General features: G+C 41.2%; 1 protein-coding gene across 4 annotated transcripts in view; it reads left to right on the top strand.

The window, feature by feature from the left end:
- RALGAPA2 (Ral GTPase activating protein catalytic subunit alpha 2) overlaps positions 1–22421 on the top strand; it is a 529040-nt gene that overhangs the window by 337218 nt on the left and 169401 nt on the right. For all 4 annotated transcript variants that reach the window (XM_077486017.1, XM_077486019.1, XM_077486020.1 and 1 more), the window contains 2 exons: positions 2260–2415; positions 5547–5705. In XM_077486017.1, the coding sequence (XP_077342143.1) occupies positions 2260–2415; positions 5547–5705 (315 nt within the window). The remainder of the gene's footprint in view (positions 1–2259; positions 2416–5546; positions 5706–22421) is intronic.

The raw sequence follows: 22421 nt of genomic DNA, 5'->3' as shown, positions 1-22421 counted from the left end.
ACTCTTTCCATTTTTGAATGAAGATATGAAAAGTGCTCTGTGAGATTTTCAAAGCTTGGGATATTTTATAACCGAACCCTGCTTTAAATTTGTCCACAGCTTTATCCCTGACCTGTCTGGTATGTTCCTTGGCCTTCATGATGCTGTTTGTTTACTAAGGTTCTCTAACAAACCTCTGAGGGCTTCACAGAACAGCTGCATTTATACTGAAATGTAATTACAACCAGGTGGACTCTATTTACTAATTAGGTGACTTCTGAAGGCAATTGATTCCACTATATTTAGGAGTATCAGAGCAAAGGGGGCTGAATACAACTGCATGCCACACTTTTCAGATATGTATTTGTAAAAAAAACTTTGAAAACCATTTATCATTTTCCTTCCACTTCACAATTATAGTGCCTTGCAAAAATATTCACCCCCCAACCCCCCATCCCCCCCCCCCCCCCCCATGGCTTTTTACCTATTTTGTTACATTACAGCCTTTAGTTTAATGTTTTTTTTTATCTGAATTATATGTGATGGATCAGAACACAATAGTCTAAGTTGGTGAAGTAAAATTAGAAAATATATACATAAAATTATTTTTCAGAAATAAAAAACTGATAATTGGCATGCGTGTATGTATTCACCCCTTTTGTTATGGAGCCCGTAAAAAGCTCTGGTGCAACCAATTACCGTCAGAAGTCACATAATTAGTGAAATGATGTCCACCTGTGTGCAATCTAAGTGTCAAATGATCTGTCATTACATATACACACCTTTTTGAAAGGCCCCAGAGGCTGCAACACCTAAGCAAGAGGCACCACTAACCAAACACTGCAATGAAAACCAAGGAACTCTCCAAACAAGTAAGGGACAGTGTTGTTGAGAAGTACAATTCAGAGATAGGTTATAAAAAAATATCAAAATCTTTGATAATCGCTAGGAGCACCATCATATCTATCATAACCAAATGGAAAGAAAATGGCACAACAGCAAACCTGCCAAGAGACGGCCACACACAAAAACGAGGGCATTAATCAGAGAGGCAGCACAGAGACCTAAGGTAACCCTGGAGGAGCTGCAGAGTTCCACAGCAGAGACTGCAGTATCTGTACATAGGACGACAATAAGCCGTACGCTCCATAGAGTTGGGCTTTATGGCAGAGTGGCCAGAAGAAAGCCATTACTTTCATCAAAAAACAAAATGGCACATTTTGAGTTTGCGAAAAGGCATGTGGGAGACTCCCAAAATGTATGGAGGAAGGTGCTCTGGTCTGATGAGACAAAAATTTTACTTTTTGGCCATCAAAGAAAATACTATGTCTGGCGCAAACCCATCACATCACCCAAAGAACACCATCCCCACAGTGAAACATGGTGGTGGCAGCATCACGCTGTTAGGATGTTTTTCAGCAGTCGAGACTGGGAACTGGTTAGAGTTGAGGGAAAGATGGATGGTGCTAAATAGAGGGATATTCTTGAGCAAAACCTGTACCACTCTGTGTGTGATTTGAGGCTAGGACGGAGGTTCACCTTCCAGCAGGACAATGACCCCAAACACACTGCTAGAGCAACACTTGAGTGGTTTAAGGGGAAACATGTAAATGCGTTGGAATGGCCTAGTCAAAGCCCAGACCTCTATCCAATAGAAAATCTGTGGTCAGACTTGCTGTTCACAAGCGCGAACCATCCAAGTTGAAGGAGCTGGAGCAGTTTTGCAAGGAGGAATGGGCAAAAATCCCAATGGTAAGATATGGCAAGCTCATAGAGACTTATCCATAATGGACTTGGAGCTGTGATAGCAGCAAAAGGTGGCTCTTTAGTTGTAAGAAGACAAAATGTAGAAAATTTCAAGGGGTATGAATAATTTTTCAAGACACTGTATGGATGCGTTCAGACATGCTGCTCCTAGGTTGTTGATGTATTGGGTCTGAACATGTTCATCTTCACAGTCTTGAAATCAATATGAGGCCCTCTGTTTCAGAAGTTGGCCTCCTTCTCATATACCCAGTTTCTCCCAGATGGAAAGAGGCGTTAAGAGAAAATGCATGGCACCTGAGTATATAAAATCACGAATCTGCGATATAGGCAAGTTATAGTGCCAGTTTGTTTCTCTTGGCTGTTTATGATTGCAGACTTATGACTGTCAAACAAAGATTTATATTTACATTTTATGCATTGAGGCAAAACATATTCAGGCAGAGTAGAGGTGAACTCACAACCGTTACCGAGTATTAGCGTGCTTTTTTACTTTACTTTTCTCTTACTGTTCAGGTTGACCTTTCCACACACTGTGGATTTATGGGTGGTCTACAGAGAAATGGAAGCACTGGACAAACTGCACCGTACTATGCTACCTCTACTGTTGAAGTGATTTTCCATGTGTCTACACGGATGTTGTCGGACTCTGATGATTCTCTAACCAAAAAGGTAAGCAAGAGTGTGTGTGTGTGCGTGTGTGCGTGCGTGTGTGTGCGTGTATGTGTATATATATATATATATATATATATATATATATATATATATAGTTTGTGTAAACGCAAAGCTGGACATACACAGCAACATAACTGTCATTCACACTATACCATTATATATATGGCATTTCTGAAACATTTCATTTTTTTTTTACTTCTTCAGTCATTACCTTTGGTAATTTTCATTATTGGCTGTCTTGGGTACCCCATTTCCTGTGAATAACCATTAGATAACCTGAACAAGTGCCCCTTTAAGCTGTGACTCTGTGCAGTATTATTGACCCTGTGTTCCTCTGCTGGAAAGTGTCATGTTCAGTGTGAACTGATGAGCTGGGATTATGCGTAGACTTCCCAGCTGAGGCACCTTTTACCATCAGAACCTCCCTTGGTTGAAGTGAAAGTACTTTTAGCTGTGGTATAAAGCTGGTTAGATAAATACAGTCATGTTTTTGACCACCTTCAAAGCATGCCATTTAAAGAGTACTGGATGCCTCGGTTTTGACAGGAAGGTTCCTCACTCAAGGAGCCATGACTCAGATTGTACCTTTTTCAGCTCAGAGATTTGTATTCATTAGCAAGAAGCATTTTTTATCAGGATGTCTCTGCTAGAATAGAAAATCAATCAGACTAACAGCTTCTTACAATCTGCCCTGCTATCCTAACTAAATTGCAGCTAACAGCTCTGAAATGATGTTCTTAAAGAAGTAGGGAAAATAGCCTTGGCTTATTTGATATTTGGCCATGTTTGAGGCAGAACCTTTCTCCATGCAGAGACCTTGATGTAGCCCCATCGTGAACTCTTGCGCCTCTGCTGCAGAAATTTGTTAGCTATTTCCAGATTAGATTTTTAGCAGCTAATCTCTCTGCTGTAGGGGTTTGTAAAGTGGGGACAGGGCTGTGCTATTGGATTTGTCCAATTCATTTAACTCTAGGACTATAATTGCACTTATGTCTTACCAGGCTTTTATAGCCCGGGGCTGGCCGGCAGCAGAAAAACAAATTGGCAGTGATACAGTAAGAGTGAAAGGGAATGAAAGGAGCACATTATTAGTCTCCAGGCACCGCTGGTCTGGCAGGAAGTTTCTCGGTTAATTTACAAATAAAACTTCGATTTTAGGATGGGCACACTGTCAGGGAAACAATGAGGTTGTTAGGCTCAAGATACTTTGTAAGAGCAGCAGCCGTGACTATTCGACAGCAGAAATTCTTCAATCAAATAGACAAGTTCTTGCTGGAGCCAGCTGGCCATGTAATGCAATTAGTAGGGAAAGGAGGTCAGACCATTAGGTGTGTACCATGACCAGTGTCACTAGTGGCGTGCTGCCCGGCTGGCTGCTTATAAGAAAGACTAGTAGGGAGGGGACAGAGGAAGGGAAATGAGATGGCCTTTTCAGCAAGTGAATGAACATGTACAAGGACACCCTCTTAAACTATTATAGTGTTTTGCTAAGGCTTGAAAAAAAATGAGCATTTGTTTAGGAGCTTAATAGCAGGCCCAGGCTGCTTCTGGAAATAACCAGTTCATGGAAAAAGAATTGGCTTTAGCATTGACATCAGCAACATGTACTTTCTCCAGCTGACCTGACCCTCTCAAATAATGGCTTGAACTACATGAGCACCCTAGGCCTTTGCCCTGTTGTAGTCAATAGATTATTAGATTTCTGTTTCCACTGTTTCTGAATTTTGGTTGGACTAATTGATGGTATTCCTAAGGCTAAAGACTGCCAGTGTTGGAAAGCAATGGCATATTTTTGTTGAGCATTTTAGGTTTTAAAGGCCACACAGAAGCAGGCAGACTTTTATTATTTTTTGCAGAGTTTGTTCATCATGTTTAATTTTTGCAGTTAGATTTCCTAGTCAGGAGATAATATGACGGCAAGTCTGAGACTATGACTATGAACAGTTGTGTGCAACTTCTCCAAGTTTTTCTTGGCATGCGTTTACAACTACTTATTGAGAGTTTCTAACTTAAATTTACAATTACATTTTTATTAGATTTTTAATTTACAATTAAACTTATGGCTTTTATGTTCATAAATTGATAGAATGTCACCAGCTGGAGAACTGCAAAGAATAGACAGAGAGCTGGATAGAGAGAGGAGGAGTGGTAGACAGATATACAGATAAAAAAGATTTTCTGCTTTTTCTCAGTAATGACTTTACTTGTAAAACACCAACCTAGGCTCAACCGTCCTCCCCTGAAGATGACCCTCACAAAGTATGTTGTGTGTCATTCAGCATGGAATGTTGGGGGCCTATATTAAAAAAAAATGCCCAGAGCTGGGCTTTAACCTTGCCAAATTTGTTAAATTCTTTCCACTTATGAAATTGTGACAGGCGTTTGCTCTGTCATTAAAGGGGAAGTCCGCCCTAACACTAAAATTGCTACATCTACAGACATCCACAATATAAGCCTAACTTATCTAGCCCTATAAAGAAGAAATCGTTATACATACCTTTTTTGAAACCGATCCAGTCTGGTCTCCAGTGACGGAAGCTCTGCAGAGGACACAGCCAACAACAGCTGTGAAATGAATGGGAAGTGACATCACCCATAGATTTACTATGAGGCTTCCGTTGTTGGCTGTGTCCTCTGCGCCCACCTCCACAGCAAAGCAGCAGCTGACAGCTCAGCGCGGGATCGGATCGGCTTAAAAAAGGTATGTATACTGATTTCTTCTTTACAGGGTTAGATAGGATCATGTTAGATTGTGGATGTCTGTAGATATAGAGATTTTAGTGTTAGGGTGGACTTATCCTTTAAGAGTGGTTGGACCCTCTCTCCACAGTTGCCACTTTGGTCCTCTTGGAAAACCTATACATTATAGTGAATTTTAAAACAACTGTTCCAGACTACTGTGGTAGGACTAATGGCATTGACAATTCTGCTATTTTCACAAAATAAAGGTAGCACACATTTTAATATCAATTATTAGAACACACCTCCACTTCTGGTCTTCTTTAGACCCCCCCCCCTGCAAAGTATCATCTGTAGATTAGCATTAGTGGTGAATCTTTCAGCTTTTACATTACTTATCTTGATATTAAAAGCCTTCAATAAACTAATTACAACCATTTTTTTGTCAGCTTCGACACCTGGGAAATGATGAAGTTCACATTGTGTGGTCTGAACATACTAGAAACTACCGAAGGGGCATTATACCTACCGACTTTGGTGATGTTTTGATTATCATTTACCCAATGAAGAATCGGATGTATTTTATTGAAATCATGAAGAAACCAGAGGTGGGTAAACCAAACAAAACAATAGCTTTGGCAAACTCTTTAAACCTATCTGCTCTGCCTGTAGCATGCATTCTTAAAAGACAAGTACAGCTAAAGCTCGTTTGGCTGGACTTCTCCTGTATGTGACCCGTTTCTGCTGACATCACTTCTACTTGAAGCCCGCTGTCTGCTAACGTCACAGAGCCAGTCCAGGCTTGAGCAAGATTGCGACAATGAATTCAGGATCCACCCTCACACCTGGACTGGCACCTGGCTCAGCCTCCCGTGAATCGCTGAGAGCCTGAGCTGGCTGCTCCCACCCCCTCCACAGCCCAGTGCTCCAGTGAGTGCTGCATCCACCTAGATAAGTATGATTCTTAAATAAAAAATAAAAAAAATCTTTTAAGGGAAATATGGTGCAAACCTGGGTAATTCAAATTGGACATATCATGACAGCTTTACATATGCAACATTTGTCTAACGTAAAAAAAAAAAGCCTAAGATAAAATAAATATGGATACTCTTTCTGATAAAGCCAACCACAATGGCGTTTTACTAATTCTGTGACAATAATGTCTGCATCATCTGGAATCAATGTGGAGACAAGAATTTCTGACTTCACTTGAAGCATCCATATTCTACATCAGTTAAGACTGAAACTAAGGAATAAGACAAAATTAGTGGGGCCTATCTGCACTGCATTGGTTAAATGCTTGTTTAGTCTAAGGGTGCTGGCATAAGGTGTAATTCTTACTTTTTTCCTGGCTTCTGCAGGCTCACTCAATCTATGCGACTGTTCCCAGCAGCATCCTCTCTGCGGCACTCTGGGCTGTGGTTATAGACTCGCCTCCTGACATGCAATGCAGGGTTGATATCCTTGCACTGTGCATGATAAAACAAAGGGGTCGCCACTCGGCATAGGACCCCGGAAGCAAGTGGGAACCATTGAAGTAGCTGTGTCTACTTCAGTGATTTCTAGGTTCCAGGGGCATCAGCCAGGTATAGTATACACCAGTATATGCTCAACATTTCAAATTCTGAGCTACTAGCCAGGCCTTAAGAGTTATTCACCACTAGTTGCCCCACCTAACCCCTACCCTGCTCTGCCCGTCCCTAATTCTGCCACCTAAAAACGTCCTTGTAAATTATCTCATGAAATGACACTTAAAAGTTTTATGCAGAATTAAGTTACAAAAATATTTACAACAACTTTAACAATATTAACATAAAGCATATTTCATTGATCTGATTGTGATAGATTGAATAAAGATAAAATATGATTGGCTACTATAGGCACTGTACACTTCATTACTGCTTTGTTAAGTAAATATTTTAATGCTCTATTAAATATAACATTAAAAAAATTAAAACCAATGAATGACACTTTCACTGATTTAGGATGCAGAGAGACTTACAACGGAGCACAGCACCGGACAGGGGAGCGGGAGCTGCCAAAGTTAACTTTTCCTATTAACAAGCAGGTGGTTGGTTGCTAGGTGGTCCAAGCAACCATTTAGCTGCTTGCTAATAGAAAAGGTAAACTTTGGCAGCTCCCATCCAACCCCCCTCTCTGCCCTGCCCCGACCTCATCTAGTTCTTTGCTGACTCCTGCTGTATGCCTGGTCCTGCTAAGAGAATTACAACAGACGAAGGCTGGGAGGAGAATCGGCTCCCATTGAACCCCGGGAACTGAAGGTAAAAAACCTTCTGCCTTTAGAATCACTTTAAGTTCTTTGGGACCTTTGCAACCACCTCAGAGTTCACAGGCCTTTTCCTTTTATAGGAAAAGTATGCAGAGTGGGATTACCCGGATAAGGTGTTTGTACCACCAGAAAGTGGGCGCAACAGTGCTGTAGCTCAGTAGGAATTTGACATGCCCAGTGGATAACGTCCAGGTCTTCATAGACCCAGCTTACAAGAGACTGGAGACGCGATTAAAAGAGCAAAGGTGGTCCTGCCAAGCCAGCTAAGCAAGATTGCAAGTCCTCTTCTCTATGATGGGCACCCCCACTTGGGAAGGCGTGGGGGAGGCTTCTGGCTTTTCCAAGAGCTTGGCAAGAGCTGTTTTCAGGCAGTTGGATTCTTTCCATAGTCTCTCAAAGGTACAGGTTGGAGTTTGGGATCTTCCTCCTCCTCAGCTTATGAGATGGAATGTACTGGTTTAAACAAGTTTGTAAACTTGTAAAAAAAAAGTTTAAACAAATTTGTAAAGGTCTAGTTTTTTCATATGGAGTTGGTGCGTTCAGTGGCCTCACTCCAGTGGGGGAACTTTCTTGCATTGATAGTCATTAAGGATACATATCTGCATGTGCCAGTTTTTGCGCATTAAAAAAAATCTTAAATTTTCGGAGGAGAACCAGCACTTGCAGTTTGTGGCCCTGCGTTTTGGGCTAGCCACAGCTACTTTTGCATTCACAAAGTGTTAGCCCCATTGCTGGGCATGTTAAAGGTTCAAGGAGTGTGCATTCTGGGACACCCATATAGAGCCTGTTGCTCAGAAGAGAACATTGAGTGAATCGGGTAAGGCAGAATGTTTCACTCACGATTCGTATGCTGGAAGTTCCCGGCTGGATTCTCAATCTGGAGTAAACCTCTCTGTAGCCAGTACAGAGCCTGGAGTACCTAGTTCTAATCCTGGATATGGTTCAGGCGAAGGATTATTTTGTGCCTCTGGAAAAGAGTTTTTTTTCTGAGAAATCAAATTGTAGGAGTCACGGCTCTTTTAGTTCATATTTGCATTAGACTACTGGGGAAGATGGTTGCCATGTACAAGGCTGTTCCATAAGCACAGTTCCATTCCAGGCCATTACAGAGGAATATACTGTCGGAATGGAACAGGAGGGTTCAGCCTTTGGACTTCCAAATGTCCCTAGCTCCCCTTCGGGCATTAAACTGGTGGGTGATTCCTCAGAATCTGGAGAAGGGGAAGTTGTTTCTTCCAATTTTTGGAAAGTAGTGACTAACAATTTCACCCTAATTGGATAGGAGAACATTTTGGAGCTTCGGGCTGTTCGGCACCAGGATTCGGATTTCTCAGTGGAAGTGAATCGTATTCTGGCTTGGACAGATAGTCCTGTTCCAGCCCTATCAGCAAAACATAATCCTGAGTGTAGAGAATTAGCAGGTGGACTTTCTCAGTCACCGGTGGTTGTTTCCAAGGGATTGGTCTCTTCAGCCTGAGGTGTTCAGTGCAATTTGTCAGCATTGGGGCACACCAGATGTGAATCTTCTAGCGTCTAGGTTCAATACGAAGCTAGACAGATTTGTATCCACAACCAGGGATCTGTAGTCTATAGGGGTAGACTCCGTAGTAACACCATGGGACAAGTTCTCCCTAATTTATTCCTTCCCACCAGTTCAGATTTTTCCACATCTGTTATGCAGGATCCAGGAGGAAAAAAACTTGGGTCATTTTATTTGCACCAGCTTTGCCCAGGAAGGTATGGTACAACAACATTGTACATAGCAGTTGATGATCCTTGTAAACATAGCAGTTGATGATCCTTGGGTGCTTCCGGCTTGGCCAGATCTTCTGTCTCGGACCAATATTGCATCCTGCTTTACAGTCGCTGGGTTTAATAGCCTGGCTATTGAAACGCAGGTGCTGAAGGATCAAGGCGTCACTGGGGCACTCATATCTACATTACTAAAGGCCAGGAAACCTTCCTCCAGAAAATTTTTCATAGGATTGGAGGTCTAAGGCCGCGTACACACGCGCGGACTGTTCGCCCAACTTTGTCCGTCCAACAGTTTCGGCAAACAGTCCGCTCAAACTTAGCATGGACGGACATGGCCACACACGACGGACGAACAGTTTGCTGAAACCGTGCGCGATGACGTGAATGGCACGTACGACGGGACGAAAAATACGACGTCCTATACACTGCAATGCAACCTTCCGACGTGGAAATCCTTTCTGAGCATGCGCGAGACTTAGTTGGCCGAACAAGCCTACACACGAGCGAACAGTCCGCTGAAACCTTGTTTCAGCGGACAGTTTTTCGGAATTTCCGTAAGACCTTGTTCGTCCAACTGTCCGCTGAAACTGTCCGCTGAAGCCCCACACACGAGCGGACTGTCCGCCCAAACACTGTTCAGCGGACAAGGTTGGGCGAACAGTCCGCGCGTGTGTACGCGGCCTTATGTGTCCTGGTGTGAGACCAGAAAGTTTCATCCCCTGAAACACATGATTGGCCCGCATTTTGGCTTTACTCCAATTGGGGGTGGAAATGAATTAGACCAGATATCAGCAATTTTTTTTCCCAGAGACCTATTTCTTCTCATTTGTTGGTACGTACTTTTGTTCAGGGGGAACCCCAATGGCTCCGTGTGTTAATTCCCCCGTGTCCTTGGAAATTGGAATTTGGTTTGTCTGTCTTGCAGTCCCATTGACGCGAAAGGGTTTTTTTTTTTTTTTGTGGCAATCACTTCAGCAAGGAGAGTGTCGGAATTTAGTAGCACTTTCCTGTAAGGATCTGTTTTTAGTTATCCACCAGGACAAAGTGGTGCTGTGTCCTCATCCGTCTTTCTTGATGAAGATGGTGTCAAGTTTTCATTTGAATTGAGACATTGGCTTACCTTTTTTCAGTTTTTTTCCGTTTTTTCCCTAGTCTTAAGTTGCTGGGAGGTAAAGCTCTGCATCACACATCGTATGTGGTTCGAACTGTCAAGGTTTACTTGAAAATCTTGGCAGCAGTGTCAAGTAGTCAGATTCGTTGTTCATCTTTCCTGAGGGTCTTGGGAAGGGTCAGACAGCTTCTAAGTTGACCGTTTTGCAGTGGATTAATCAGCTTATTACCCTGACCTGTGGCTTAAAGGGTAAGGCTCTGCCTTTTTAAGTGAAGGCTCACTCTACTAGAAGTGTTGGGACCTCTCGGGCTATTAGTCATCAGGCATCAGTAGCTCAGATTTGCAAGGCTGCAACCTGGTATTCGGCACATACCTTTACAAGGATTTACCAGGTGGACCAAAGGGCCATTGAGAATGCTGCAGTGTGTTGCGGGCTGTGGATTAGTTTCCTTGGGCCTGATGGTGGCTTTTGTGTGTCTCTCCCCTCATGTGCATTGCTTTGATACATTCCAGGTAATTGTGATTTATAGCCTGCTCTGTGTCCTCTGATTTATGATAAAGAAAACTGTTTTTTTTATACTTGTACTCCTGTAAAATCTATTTCTTGAAGTACATCACGGGACACAGCGGTCATGCACTCTTTCTGGAGGTTTATTGCTTGTTACAAAACTGAGGTACTTCCTGTGTAGGAGGGGTTATATACAGGAGGACTTCCTATCTGTTTCTTCCAGTGCCCACTTAGCTTTAGATGGCACATAACCCATAGTCATGATTAATAGCCTGCTCTGCGTCCCGTGATGTACTCTAAGAAATGGATTTTACAGGTTAGTAGTAAAATCCAGTTATCTGTAATGAAGTATGTCCCACATTGTGCAGGCAGCTGGATCATGGAGATATCTTATTTGCAGGGATACCCCATCCTCTTCCTGGTGCTGAACTTCTGGCATTGCATGACTAGCTTCACATCTTCTTTGCAGCTACTGTGAAAAGGTTCCCAATGAGGAACTGCTCCCTCCTCTTCCATTGATAATTTTTTTTTTTGCTTTCACATGTGAATGGGATCTTATCAAACTCTCTCCCATTCACAGATCGATTTCCATGCAGTGAAAGCAATAAAATAACATTTCTCAGTGGAGGAGATGGGTGCTTATGGGGAACTTTTTTCACAGCAGCTTCACAGAAGTTCGGAAGCTATTAACCCTGCAGTGCTGGGATTTCAGCAGCAGGAAGGGGATAGGGAATCTCTGCAGTGGATGTTTTCTACAGGATCCAGCTGCCTGCACAATGTGGGACATATTCATTACAGATAAGATGGCCCACTAAGGCTATAGCGAATGTTTTTTTTTTTTTATATGGCTAAACTTCAGCTTTAAACCTTGTAGAGTGGCGGTTGCCCCACTGCAAGGTTACATTTTGTTCCATTCCTGGAGTTCAGTCTTAAGCCATGAAGTCCAATACCTCAAGGCAGATTATATTTAAGGGCTCCAACGATAGCAAACTACATATTTTTCTCAATACAGGTGTCCTATAATTAACTATAAAAGGTATGTGTTGAACAATCTGTGGATAAAGGTTGCTCATGGGATGATAAACTGGAAATATTCAAGAAAACCTGTCATAAGGAAAGACTGAGATGCTAAAGCTGGCTTCTACTAAAAACACTAGTCGCCTATGTTTTTTGCTGACCCTCTATCTCTATACTTCTATACCAGGAGTCAGTGACCTGAAACAAGGAAGTACATGTTTTCTGGATTTCCTGTTTTATATTTGATTGAGATCAGTGACTTATAATGTTTCAAATTCTGTGGGCTAGCATACCAGCCAGGTAAATAGCATTGTCAGAAAGAGGTTCGCAATAGCTGCCCTTGTATCTCTCTCTACAGCGAGGGGAAAAAAAGTATTTGATCCCCCGCTGATTTTGTACGTTTGCCTACTGACAAAGAAATTATCAGTCTATAATTTTAGGTTTATTTTAACAGTGAGAGATAGAAAAACAACAAAAAAAATTATAAATTGATTTGCATTTTAATGAGTGAAATAAGTATTTGACCCCATTGCAAAACATGACTTAGTACTTGGTGGCAAAACCTCTCTGGAAGGATTTTATTCCCACTCCTCTTTGCAGATCCTCTCCAAGTTATTAAGGTTTCGAGGCTAATGTTTGGGAACTCGAACCTTTAGCTCCCTCTACATATTTTCTATGGGATTAAGGTCTGCAGACTGGCTAGGCCACTCCAGGACCTCAATGTGCTTCTTCTTGAGCCACTCCTTTGTTGCCTTGGCCATGTGCTTTAGGTCATTGTCATGCTGAAATGCCCACCCATGCCCCATTTTCAATGCCCTAGCTGAGGGAAGGAGATTCTCATCCAAGATTTAATGGTACATGGCCCAGTCAATTGTCCCTTTTGATTCTGTGAATTTGTCCAGTCCCCTTATCAGAAAAACACCCCCAAAACATAATGTTTCCACCTTTATGTTTGACAGTTGGGAATGGTGTTTTTGGGGCCATGGGCTGCATCCCTCTTCCTCCAAACATGGCGAGTTGTGTTGATGCCAAGGAGCTTGATTTTGGTCTCATCTGACCAAAACACGTTCACCCAGTTCTCCTCTGAATCATTCAGATGTTCAATAGAAAACTTCAGATGGGCCTGTACATGTGCTTTCTTGAGCAGAGGGACCTTGCGGGCTCTGCAGAATTTGTCATTTGCGGCGTAGTGTCCACCAATTGTTTTCTTAGTGTCTATGGTCCCAGTTGCCTTAAGATCATTGACAGGATCCTCCCATGTAGTTCTGGACTGATTCCTCACCATTTTCATGATCATTGTAACTCCACAAGGTGAGATCTTCCATGGAGCCCCAGACTGAGGGAGATTGACAGTTATTTTGTGTTTCCTTCACTTGCAAATAATCGCACCAACTGTTGTCACCCTCTCACCAAGCTGCTTGGCGATGGTCTTGTAGCCCATTCCAGCCTTGTGTAGGTCTTCATCCTTGGCCAGCTCTTTGGTCTTGGCCGTGGTGGAGAGATTGGAATCTGATTGAATGATTGCTTCTGTGGACAGGTGTCTTTTATACAGGTAACAAGCTGAAATTAGGAGCACTCTCTTTAACCTCCCTGGCGGTATGATTCAGTCTGGAATAAGGTGCTAAAAGCGGTACAATTATTTTGCACGGAAATCTGGCGTTTTATTTTGTAGTCCTGTAATTCTTAGGAATAATGCTCTTAAATCTGTTCAAACCAGAGTCTAGCAGACATCCCGGGTATGATAAAGTTTATAATATAATAAAGAATAATAAAAAATATTCAATAATGTAATCAAATCCTAAAACACTGAAAAAGGGACAAGTTTTGGTTGCTATGGACAATCTCCAAATTCCAGGCAGAAAAAACAGTATTTATAATATAAAAGTGCATGCAGGGCACTGCACAGACCACTAGGGACAAAGGGGGTGTGTATTTTTTAATACAGCACTGTAATCTGTAAGATTACAGTGCTGTGTGTGTTTTGTGTACTTTTACTTTTTTGAATTTGCCGCCGTTCTCTGCTCCCGTGTGCCGTAACGTCGCAGGGAACGGAGCTCGGCGGCATTCGGCACTGTGAATCGAGTGGAGGACAACTCGATCACACAGCGCGGAGGACATCGCTGGATCCAGGGGACAAGGTAAGTAACTCTCCCTGTATCCAGCGATGCGATCCAGAGTCTGGCTTGGGGTTACCGCTCCTGTAATTAAAATCCCAACCCGAGCCAGACTCGGGATTACCGCTAGGGGGGTTAAGAGAGTGCTCCTAATCTTAGTTTATTACCTGTAGAGAAGACACCTTGGAGCCAGAAATCTTGCTGATTGATGGGGATTAAATACTTATTTCACACATTAAAATGCAAATCAATTTATAACTTTTTTGAAATGCGTTTTTCTGGATATTTTTGTGTTCTGTCTCTCTCTCTCTGTTAAAATAACCTACCATTAAAATTATAGACTGATCATTTTTTTGTCAGTGGGCAAACGTACAGAATCAGCAGGGGATCGAATACTTTTTTTCCCTCACTGTACAAGTGATAGATTAAGTGACCTGTTGAAATTACTGCAGAACAGCAGAAGCAGTCAACATAGGATATGTTAAGATATAAAAATATAGAAGAAGGTGTATGGGTAGCTTTTAGTCATTACTGTCTGTTGATGTGTTAGGACCATGAGTGTACGGAATACAGGAAATGATGGTAAGCAGGGAAGATTTCTCTCCGTTCACCTACTCAGGAAACATACTGATCAAAGCTTGCTCTCAAGTGCCAGAAAGCACTGTCAAGGACCCTGACTGCAGGATAAATGAGAGACTGAAAAAATCTGAAATCAGCAGTCATTAAAGTACTTTGAAATTCGGTTCAATATAATGTTGGTAAAAGAATTACAAGTAGGTGCACAGAAGAGATGTCTAGAATTAATTGATGTGCTGCAATTAATGTAGCTCTTAGAAACATCATTTTCTGAAATATATCAACATACAACTTTTTCCATTATTCTGTACCCAAACACACTGTTATAGTGGGCTTGTTATTAAGCTCAGCGATGATTGCTTTTTGTTTCTCTGAACTATTTTCTTTTCCACTATTGAATTTTTCCACAACTGCGGAAACTGTGCAGTGAAAAAATGTTGGTAAATTGCACGAGTTTTCTGCTAAATAGATTTTGTTAAATTATTCTCCCTCATTCAAAACATCTGAATGTGGTATTAAACCCAAAAGCTAACCTTTATTATATAGCAGCTTACCAATTCTTAGATGTGGTAGCTACATCTATTTTCTTCTTTAGGCTTTTATTCTTCTATTTTCATCTGGTGATCTGGCCACTAAGCCTTTTTTTTTTCAACAAAACAAGCTGTTTTGCAGATGTAGCAGTTACAGGGTTGAGACAAAGCATTTACCACTGACGGGGGTGCTTACAAATATCAGCTATTTATTTATGGAAAACCTTTATCACAGAAGGGAAGAAAACTGTTTGCTATAACTGCTTGTGTAACTACACTGTGAGCTGGATTTAGGCTTCAAAGTTAGTGAATCTAAATCTGCTAATACATCTAAAGCCCCGTACACACTATCAGATTGTCTGCTGAGTTTTTCCTTCAGATTTACCAAAACCATGTAGTAGAAGGGCCTGCCTGATTGCATACACATTGAAACTCCTAAGGTTTGACCTCATATTATATGGTTTTGGTAAATCTGAAGGAAAAACTCAGCAGACAATGATAGTGTGTACGGGGCTTTAGACTCCCTTCCCACCAGACTGACAATGGTGCTGTTCAAAGGTGCCCCTGTGCTCCTTACTCCAGAGTGAGTGACTCTAATACGAGAGATGTGTTACTAGCTAGATCATCAGGTGAAAACATAGGGAAGAAAGCCTAAAAAAAGAAAACAAATGCAGCCATCACATCTAATGATTGGCAAGCTGCAATATATTACATTTTTGGTTCTGTTTAATTCTACTTGAAAACTAGTAGAGAGATTGCATAGAATAGCCTAATAATTGGATGATTTTTTTGGAAATTGATATTTTCACCTTTAGCCTAGGTTCACATTGGAGTGGGTTAGAAATCGTGCAAGTTAACTGCTTCAGCCCCAGAAGATTTTACCCCCTTCCTGACCAGAACACTTTTTGTAGTTCGGCACTGCATCGCTTTAACTGACAATTGCCTGGTCATGCAACATTGCACCAAACAAAATTGATGTCCTTTTTTTCCCCCAGAAATAGAGCTTTCTTTTGGTGGTATTTGATCACTTATGCGTTTTTTATTTTTTGCGCTATAAACATTAAACAACAACAAAGAAGTGAAAATTTTGGGGAAAAAAAAAGAATATTTTTTACTATAATAAATATCCCCAAAAATGTATAGCAAAAAATATATTTTTCCTCAGGTTAGGCCAATATGTATTCTAAATTTTTTTGGTAAAAAATCGCAATAAAGGTATATTGATTGGTTTGCACTAAATTGATAGCGTCTACAAAATAGGGGATAGTTTTATGGCATTTTTATTTTTTTATTTTTTTTTATTAGTAATGGCGGCGATCTGTGATTTTTATCGGGACTGCGAGATTATGGCAGACACATTGGACAATTTTGACACTATTTTGGAACCATTGTCATTTATACAGCGATCAGTGCTATAAAAATGCACTGATTACTGTGTAAATGACACTGGCAGTGAATGGGGTTAACCACTAGGGGGCGATGGAGGGGTTAAGTGTTCTAGGGGGTGATTCTAACTGTTGGGGGGGGGATGGGCTTCAAGTTACATGACAGCGATCACTGCTCCCAATGACATGATCTCTGTCATGACACAAGCCAGACCGGGGAAATGCCTTGTTTACATAGGCATGAGGCTTCGTGACACGATCGCCGGGAGACCGGCTGACATGGAGTCCGCTGGTCCCACGGTCACGCTGTATGCGGCAGGCGCACGTGCGTGCCTGCTATCCCCGGTTCTTAAAGGGGACATACAGGTATGCCCATTTGCCCATCACTTCCATTGTGCCGACGTATATCAGCGTGCAAGTAGTTAAGTTGAACTTGCATAATTTCTAACCTGGCAATGCAGTCCGACTTCGGCTATGATTTGACAGATATTTGTGCGGGTTCCTGCGCAGATGTCTATACAAATCGCCCCCCGAAGTTGCCAAAAGTAGTACAGGAGTTACTGTTGAAAATCAGTGCGGCGTTGCACCAATTCAGATGGTGCCATTGCCGGTAATAGCCGCCAATTTGGCATGAGATTTGACATGTCAAATTGCATGCCAAATCGTACCAATTTATGCTCATAAATGGTTCTCCCTAATAAAACTGAGAAACGCACCCATTGTATTGAACTTGTCCTATATAATGACGTTTGTCTGAATTAGACCTCATGTGACCACCTTCTGCCCTGTGCTACCCTCTGCATGAACCTGTCTTTTATACACTTTAGTAGAGTTTCCCACATAAAGGAATTTCTTTTGACTATATGGATCTCAGGTAATAACTTTGATTGTACCGCTCCTCACTGGATCATTTATTATACAATTCTTAACATCACTAAAAGGATGCAAGGGTAATATATGTAAATAGTGTTTAAGTCCAGCTTTAGCCAAAAATAAATCAAAAAATGTTTCTGTCTACAAAATAACATATGTGGCTGGAAAAATATATCTCCCCAGTGGCCGCTACTATATACATTTATTCATAAAATATATATATATATATATATATATATATATATATATATATATATATATATATATATATATTGTTTTAAAAGTCAACAGACATTGTACAGTGAACAGTATGGGTAATAACAACCCAGAACATTCAGCACATACAGTGCCTTGCGAAAGTATTCGGCCCCCTTGAACTTTTCAACCTTTTGCCACATTTCAGGCTTCAAACATAAAGATATAAAATTTGAATTTTTTGTGAAGAATCACCAATAAGTGGGACACAATTGTGAAGTGGAACGAAATCTATTGGATAATTTAAACTTTTTTAGCAAATAAAAAACTGAAAAGTGGTGCGTGCAAAATTATTCGGCCCCTTTACTTTCAGTGCAGCAAACTCACTCCAGAAGTTCAGCGAGGATCTCTAAATGATCCAATGTTGTCCTAAATGACTGATGGTGATAAATAGAATCCACCTGTGTGTAATCAAGTCTGTATAAATGCACCTGCTCTGTGATAGTCTCAGGGTTCTGTTGAAAGCGCAGAGAGCATCATGAAGACCAAGGAACACACCAGGCAGGTCCGTAATACTGTTGTGGAGAAGTTTAAATCCGGATTTGGATACAAAAAGATTTCCCAAGCTTTAAACATCCCAAGGAGCACTGTGCAAGCGATCATTTTGAAATGGAAGGAGTATCAGACCACTGCAAATCTACCAAGACCTGGCCGTCCCTCTAAACTTTCAGCTCAGACAAGGAGAAGACTGATCAGAGATGCAGCCAAGAGGCCCATGATCACTCTGGATGAACTGCAGAGAACTACAGCTGAGGTGGGAGAGTCTGTCCATAGGACAACAATCAGTCGTACACTGCACAAATCTGGCCTTTATGGAAGAGTGGCAAGAAGAAAGCCATTTCTCAAAGATATCCATAAAAAGCCTCATCTAAAGTTTGCCACAAGCCACCTGGGAGACACACCAAACACGTGTGAAGAAGGTGCTCTGGTCAGATGAAACCAAAATCAAACTTTTTGCCCACAATGCAAAACGATATGTTTGGCGTAAAAGCAACACAGCTCATCACCCTCAACACACCATCCCCACTGTCAAACATGGTGGTGGCAGCATCATGGTTTGGGCCTGCTTTTCTTCAGCAGGGACAGGGAAGATGGTTAAAATTGAGGGCAGCCAAATGCAGGACCATTCTGGATGAAAACCTGTTGGAGTCTGCAAAAGACCTGAAACTGTGTCGGAGATTTATCTTCCAACAAGACAATGATCCCAAACATACAGCAAAATCTACAAAGGAATGGTTCACAAACAAATGTATCCAGGTGTTAGAATGGCCAAGTCAAAGTCCAGACCTGAATCCAATTGAGAATCTGTGGAAAGAGCTGAAAACTGCTGTTCACAAACGCTCTCCATCCAACCTCACTGAGCTCGAGCTGTTTTGCAAGGAAGAATGGGCAAGAATTTCAGTCTCTCGATGTGCAAAACTGATAGAGACATACCCCAAGCGACTTGCAGCTGTAATCGCAGCAAAAGGTGGTTCTACAAAGTATTAACGCACGGGGGCCGAATAATTTTGCACGCCCCACTTTTCATTTTTTTATTAGTTAAAAAAGTTTCAAAAATCCAATAGATTTCGTTCCACTTCACAATTGTGTCCCACTTGTTGGTGATTCTTCACAAAAAATAAAAATGTTATATCTTTATGTTTGAAGCCTGAAATGTGGCAAAAGGTTGAAAAGTTCAAGGGGGCCGAATACTTTCGCAAGGCACTGTAGTTCTACATACTGGACCACACATGAACCAACAATATAACCCAGGTAACTTATGACCCCAGGATAGTTTGGTAAGTGGGAAATATTGTACACCTATAGTTTGAAAAGAGTATCAAGACACAGTAGTATAAGGCAAAAACAATAAACAAAAAAACACAATACAAGACAAAACAGTCGAGCCAGAAGAATGCTTCCCCCCACCCCCCAAAACTAACCACCAACGGACTGTATACCAGTTACAGTTTAGCCATCTCAAGAAAAAGTAACAATAGCAACCTCCAGGTAAGAGAACAGAAGATGTAACACTCTGCTCTTCTCACTGGGGGGGCGCGCTTATATAAACAATTTTCCTAAGGCCACATAAGCTTAATAGACACAAAAATAAGAGGTATTCACACCTGCAATAATCTGTGTCTAATCAATTGTGAAGGAGTATCCAGCCACGCCTGCCAGATGAAACAAAAATACACACGCACGATAGTACCAAAAGTATTGGGACACCTGCTTTTACACGCACATGAACTTTAATGGTATCTTAGTCCATAGGGTTCAATATTGAGTTGGCCCACCCTTTGCAGCTATAACAGCTTCAACTCTTCTGGGAAGGCTGTCCACAAGGTTTAGGAGACTGTCTATGGGAATGTTTGACCATTTTTCCAGAATAGCATTTGTGAGGTCAGGCACGGATGTTCCATGAGAAGGGCTGGTCCACAGTCTCCTCTTTAAGTTATGCCAAAGGTGTTCTGTCGGGTTGAGGTCAGGTTACTCTGTGGGCCAGTCAAGTTCCTCCACCCCAAACTCTCTCATCCATGTCTTTATGGACCTTGCTTTGTGCACTGCTCCAAATCATTTGTTGTTGTTTTTTCAGGGGTTGGGTTTGGCCCCTTAGTTCCAGTGAAGGGAACTCTTAAGGCGTCAGAATACCAAGACATTTTGGACAATTTCATGCTTCCATCTTTGTAGGAACAGTTTGGGGATGGCCCCTTCCTGTTCCAACATGACTGCACACCAGTGCACAAAGCAAGGTCCATAAAGACATGGATGAGCAAGTTTGGGGTGGAGGAACTTGACTGGCCTGCAGAGAGACCTCACCTCAACCTGATAGAACACCTTTGGGCTAAATTAGAACGGAGACTGTGAGCCGGGCCTTCTTGTCCACATCAGTGCCTGCCCTCACAAATGCGCTTCTGGAAGAATGGTCAAACATTCCCATAGACACACTCCTAAACCTTGTGGACAGCTTTCCCAGAAGAGTTGAAGCTATTTTAGCTGAAAAGGGTGGGCCAACTCAATATTGAACCCTATGGACCAAGACTGGGTTGCCGTTAACGTTCATGTGTGTATAAAGGCAAGCGTCCTAATACTTTTGGTAATTGTATGTGTGTGTAATATATATATATGTGTATGTATATATATATATGTGTGTGTGTGTGTGTGTGTGTGTGTGTGTGTGTGTGTGTGTGTGTGTGTGTGTGTATGTATGGATATAAACATATGTGTCATAAGAAACATACACTTGACCCTTGCAGCACTGGATGATTACAGTTGGAGTGGAGTGGAATGGGATGGGGGATTAGGCTGGCCATATATTATACAATTTTATATTTACCAAAAACTGGTTAAACCTAAACAATTTCAATTTGTATGCAATCAGGCAGACCCTTGTACTATATAGGTGAAGTTAAATCTAAAGGAAATTGAATTAGAAAATTATATAATGTATGGCCAGATTTAGAGGATGGAGTCTGCAGCTAAGAGCATCCCCCAGTGTAAGAGACACCTCTATTTCAATATAAATGCTTTCCCTTGTGCTGATTAAATCATAATAAAAAATTAGGCTTTACTGAAACAAATAAGTACTATTTACAAAATGTATAATTTAGTTACCCGGTTTCCAATATAATTTCTGTCCCAAAGTTGGAGTTAACATTGAAGAAAACATGTCAGAATATGGGCACTTGATGGTCTCGTAAACTTCCCTGCTGTTCCTTAATAGGGCCCATGTCAATAGGCTTTGGGCTTGTGTCAATGGCCTGCCTCCCTTTGAGATGCTTGGAGATCATTTAGAATGTATTGAAAAGTGCAGTTGACCTCCTTCTGACCTGCATTTCACCCATTTCAGGTGGGTTTTGGATTCCCAGTGACTTATCTGGAATTGCAAACCCCTTATACCTGTAGTAGTTCTTTCTTGTTTTCAAGAGTCTGCTTGACCAGTATGGAACTTCAGGGGATGGGAGGTAGTGGGACCGCACTCAGCTTTTACAGAAAAAAAAAATCACAAGTTGCATATAGTATCAGCTGCCTATTTTCTTTTTCTGCTGCCTATTTTTTAGTAATATTTTTAGTTTGTATTGCACAGGTTTCTACGTGTTTACCTCCGTGGGTGTAGTGTAATTACCTACCCTTTCCCTATTCTCAACTAAGCAAATCACCTATAAAAATAATGATAATTGAATGTAGTCATTCTTCTGTACTGGTCCCTGGGAAGTAATCATGTTCGATACCCTGATCCCTAACTGAATTGATCACATGTAATCACTTCCTACGCTGATCCCTGGTTGTAATTGATTTACATAATTGTAATCACCTCTGTATTGTTCCCTGACAGATATAGTCACTTCTGTATTAATCTTAGGTTAATGGATTCCATCAGATCTATTTAGTAAATTATCATTTTATTTTTTCATTCTTGTACACACAAGTTACACTCTGAATAGAAATGATCCCCTGACATAATTTGGTGGCGTCACCTTTCATGTGTCTTTAAAAATAATGTATATTGTTCTATATATTGTATAGAATAATTATTCACTCTATTTTTGCTAGGATCTACCTACAAATAATATAGTTTTATCTCCAACTTCTGTACATCTTTCTCACACTTCCAGTAGGGCGTTTTGGGGTTTATATAAGGTAGTATAAAATGTAATCACAAAGAACGTTAACTTTTTTTTTTTTTTTTTTTTTTTTTATGTATAAATTATTCTTATAACTTATATTTTAGGCAAAATCTTAGTATATGTAATGAAACCCTTATATATAAAAAGCATGCAAACCCATTACTGAGTAATAAAATAAATGCAGACATTTCCAGGGCAAGTGCGGCTGACCTTCTGTTCACCAGCAACTGACCCCAGTGTGAATAGAAGAGGGAGATGTCTGTTGTTTGGCCCCATTGCCTGGTATTTAAATTGCATTCCCTA

Source organism: Lithobates pipiens, unplaced genomic scaffold, assembly GCF_037356315.1.
Source record: "Lithobates pipiens isolate NorthernLeopardFrog02 unplaced genomic scaffold, aLitPip1_a1.2 Scaffold_18, whole genome shotgun sequence".
Classification (NCBI taxonomy): Eukaryota; Metazoa; Chordata; class Amphibia; order Anura; family Ranidae; genus Lithobates; species Lithobates pipiens.
The sequence above is the reverse complement of the archived record's forward strand: the minus strand, read 5'-3'. Positions and strand labels throughout refer to the sequence as shown.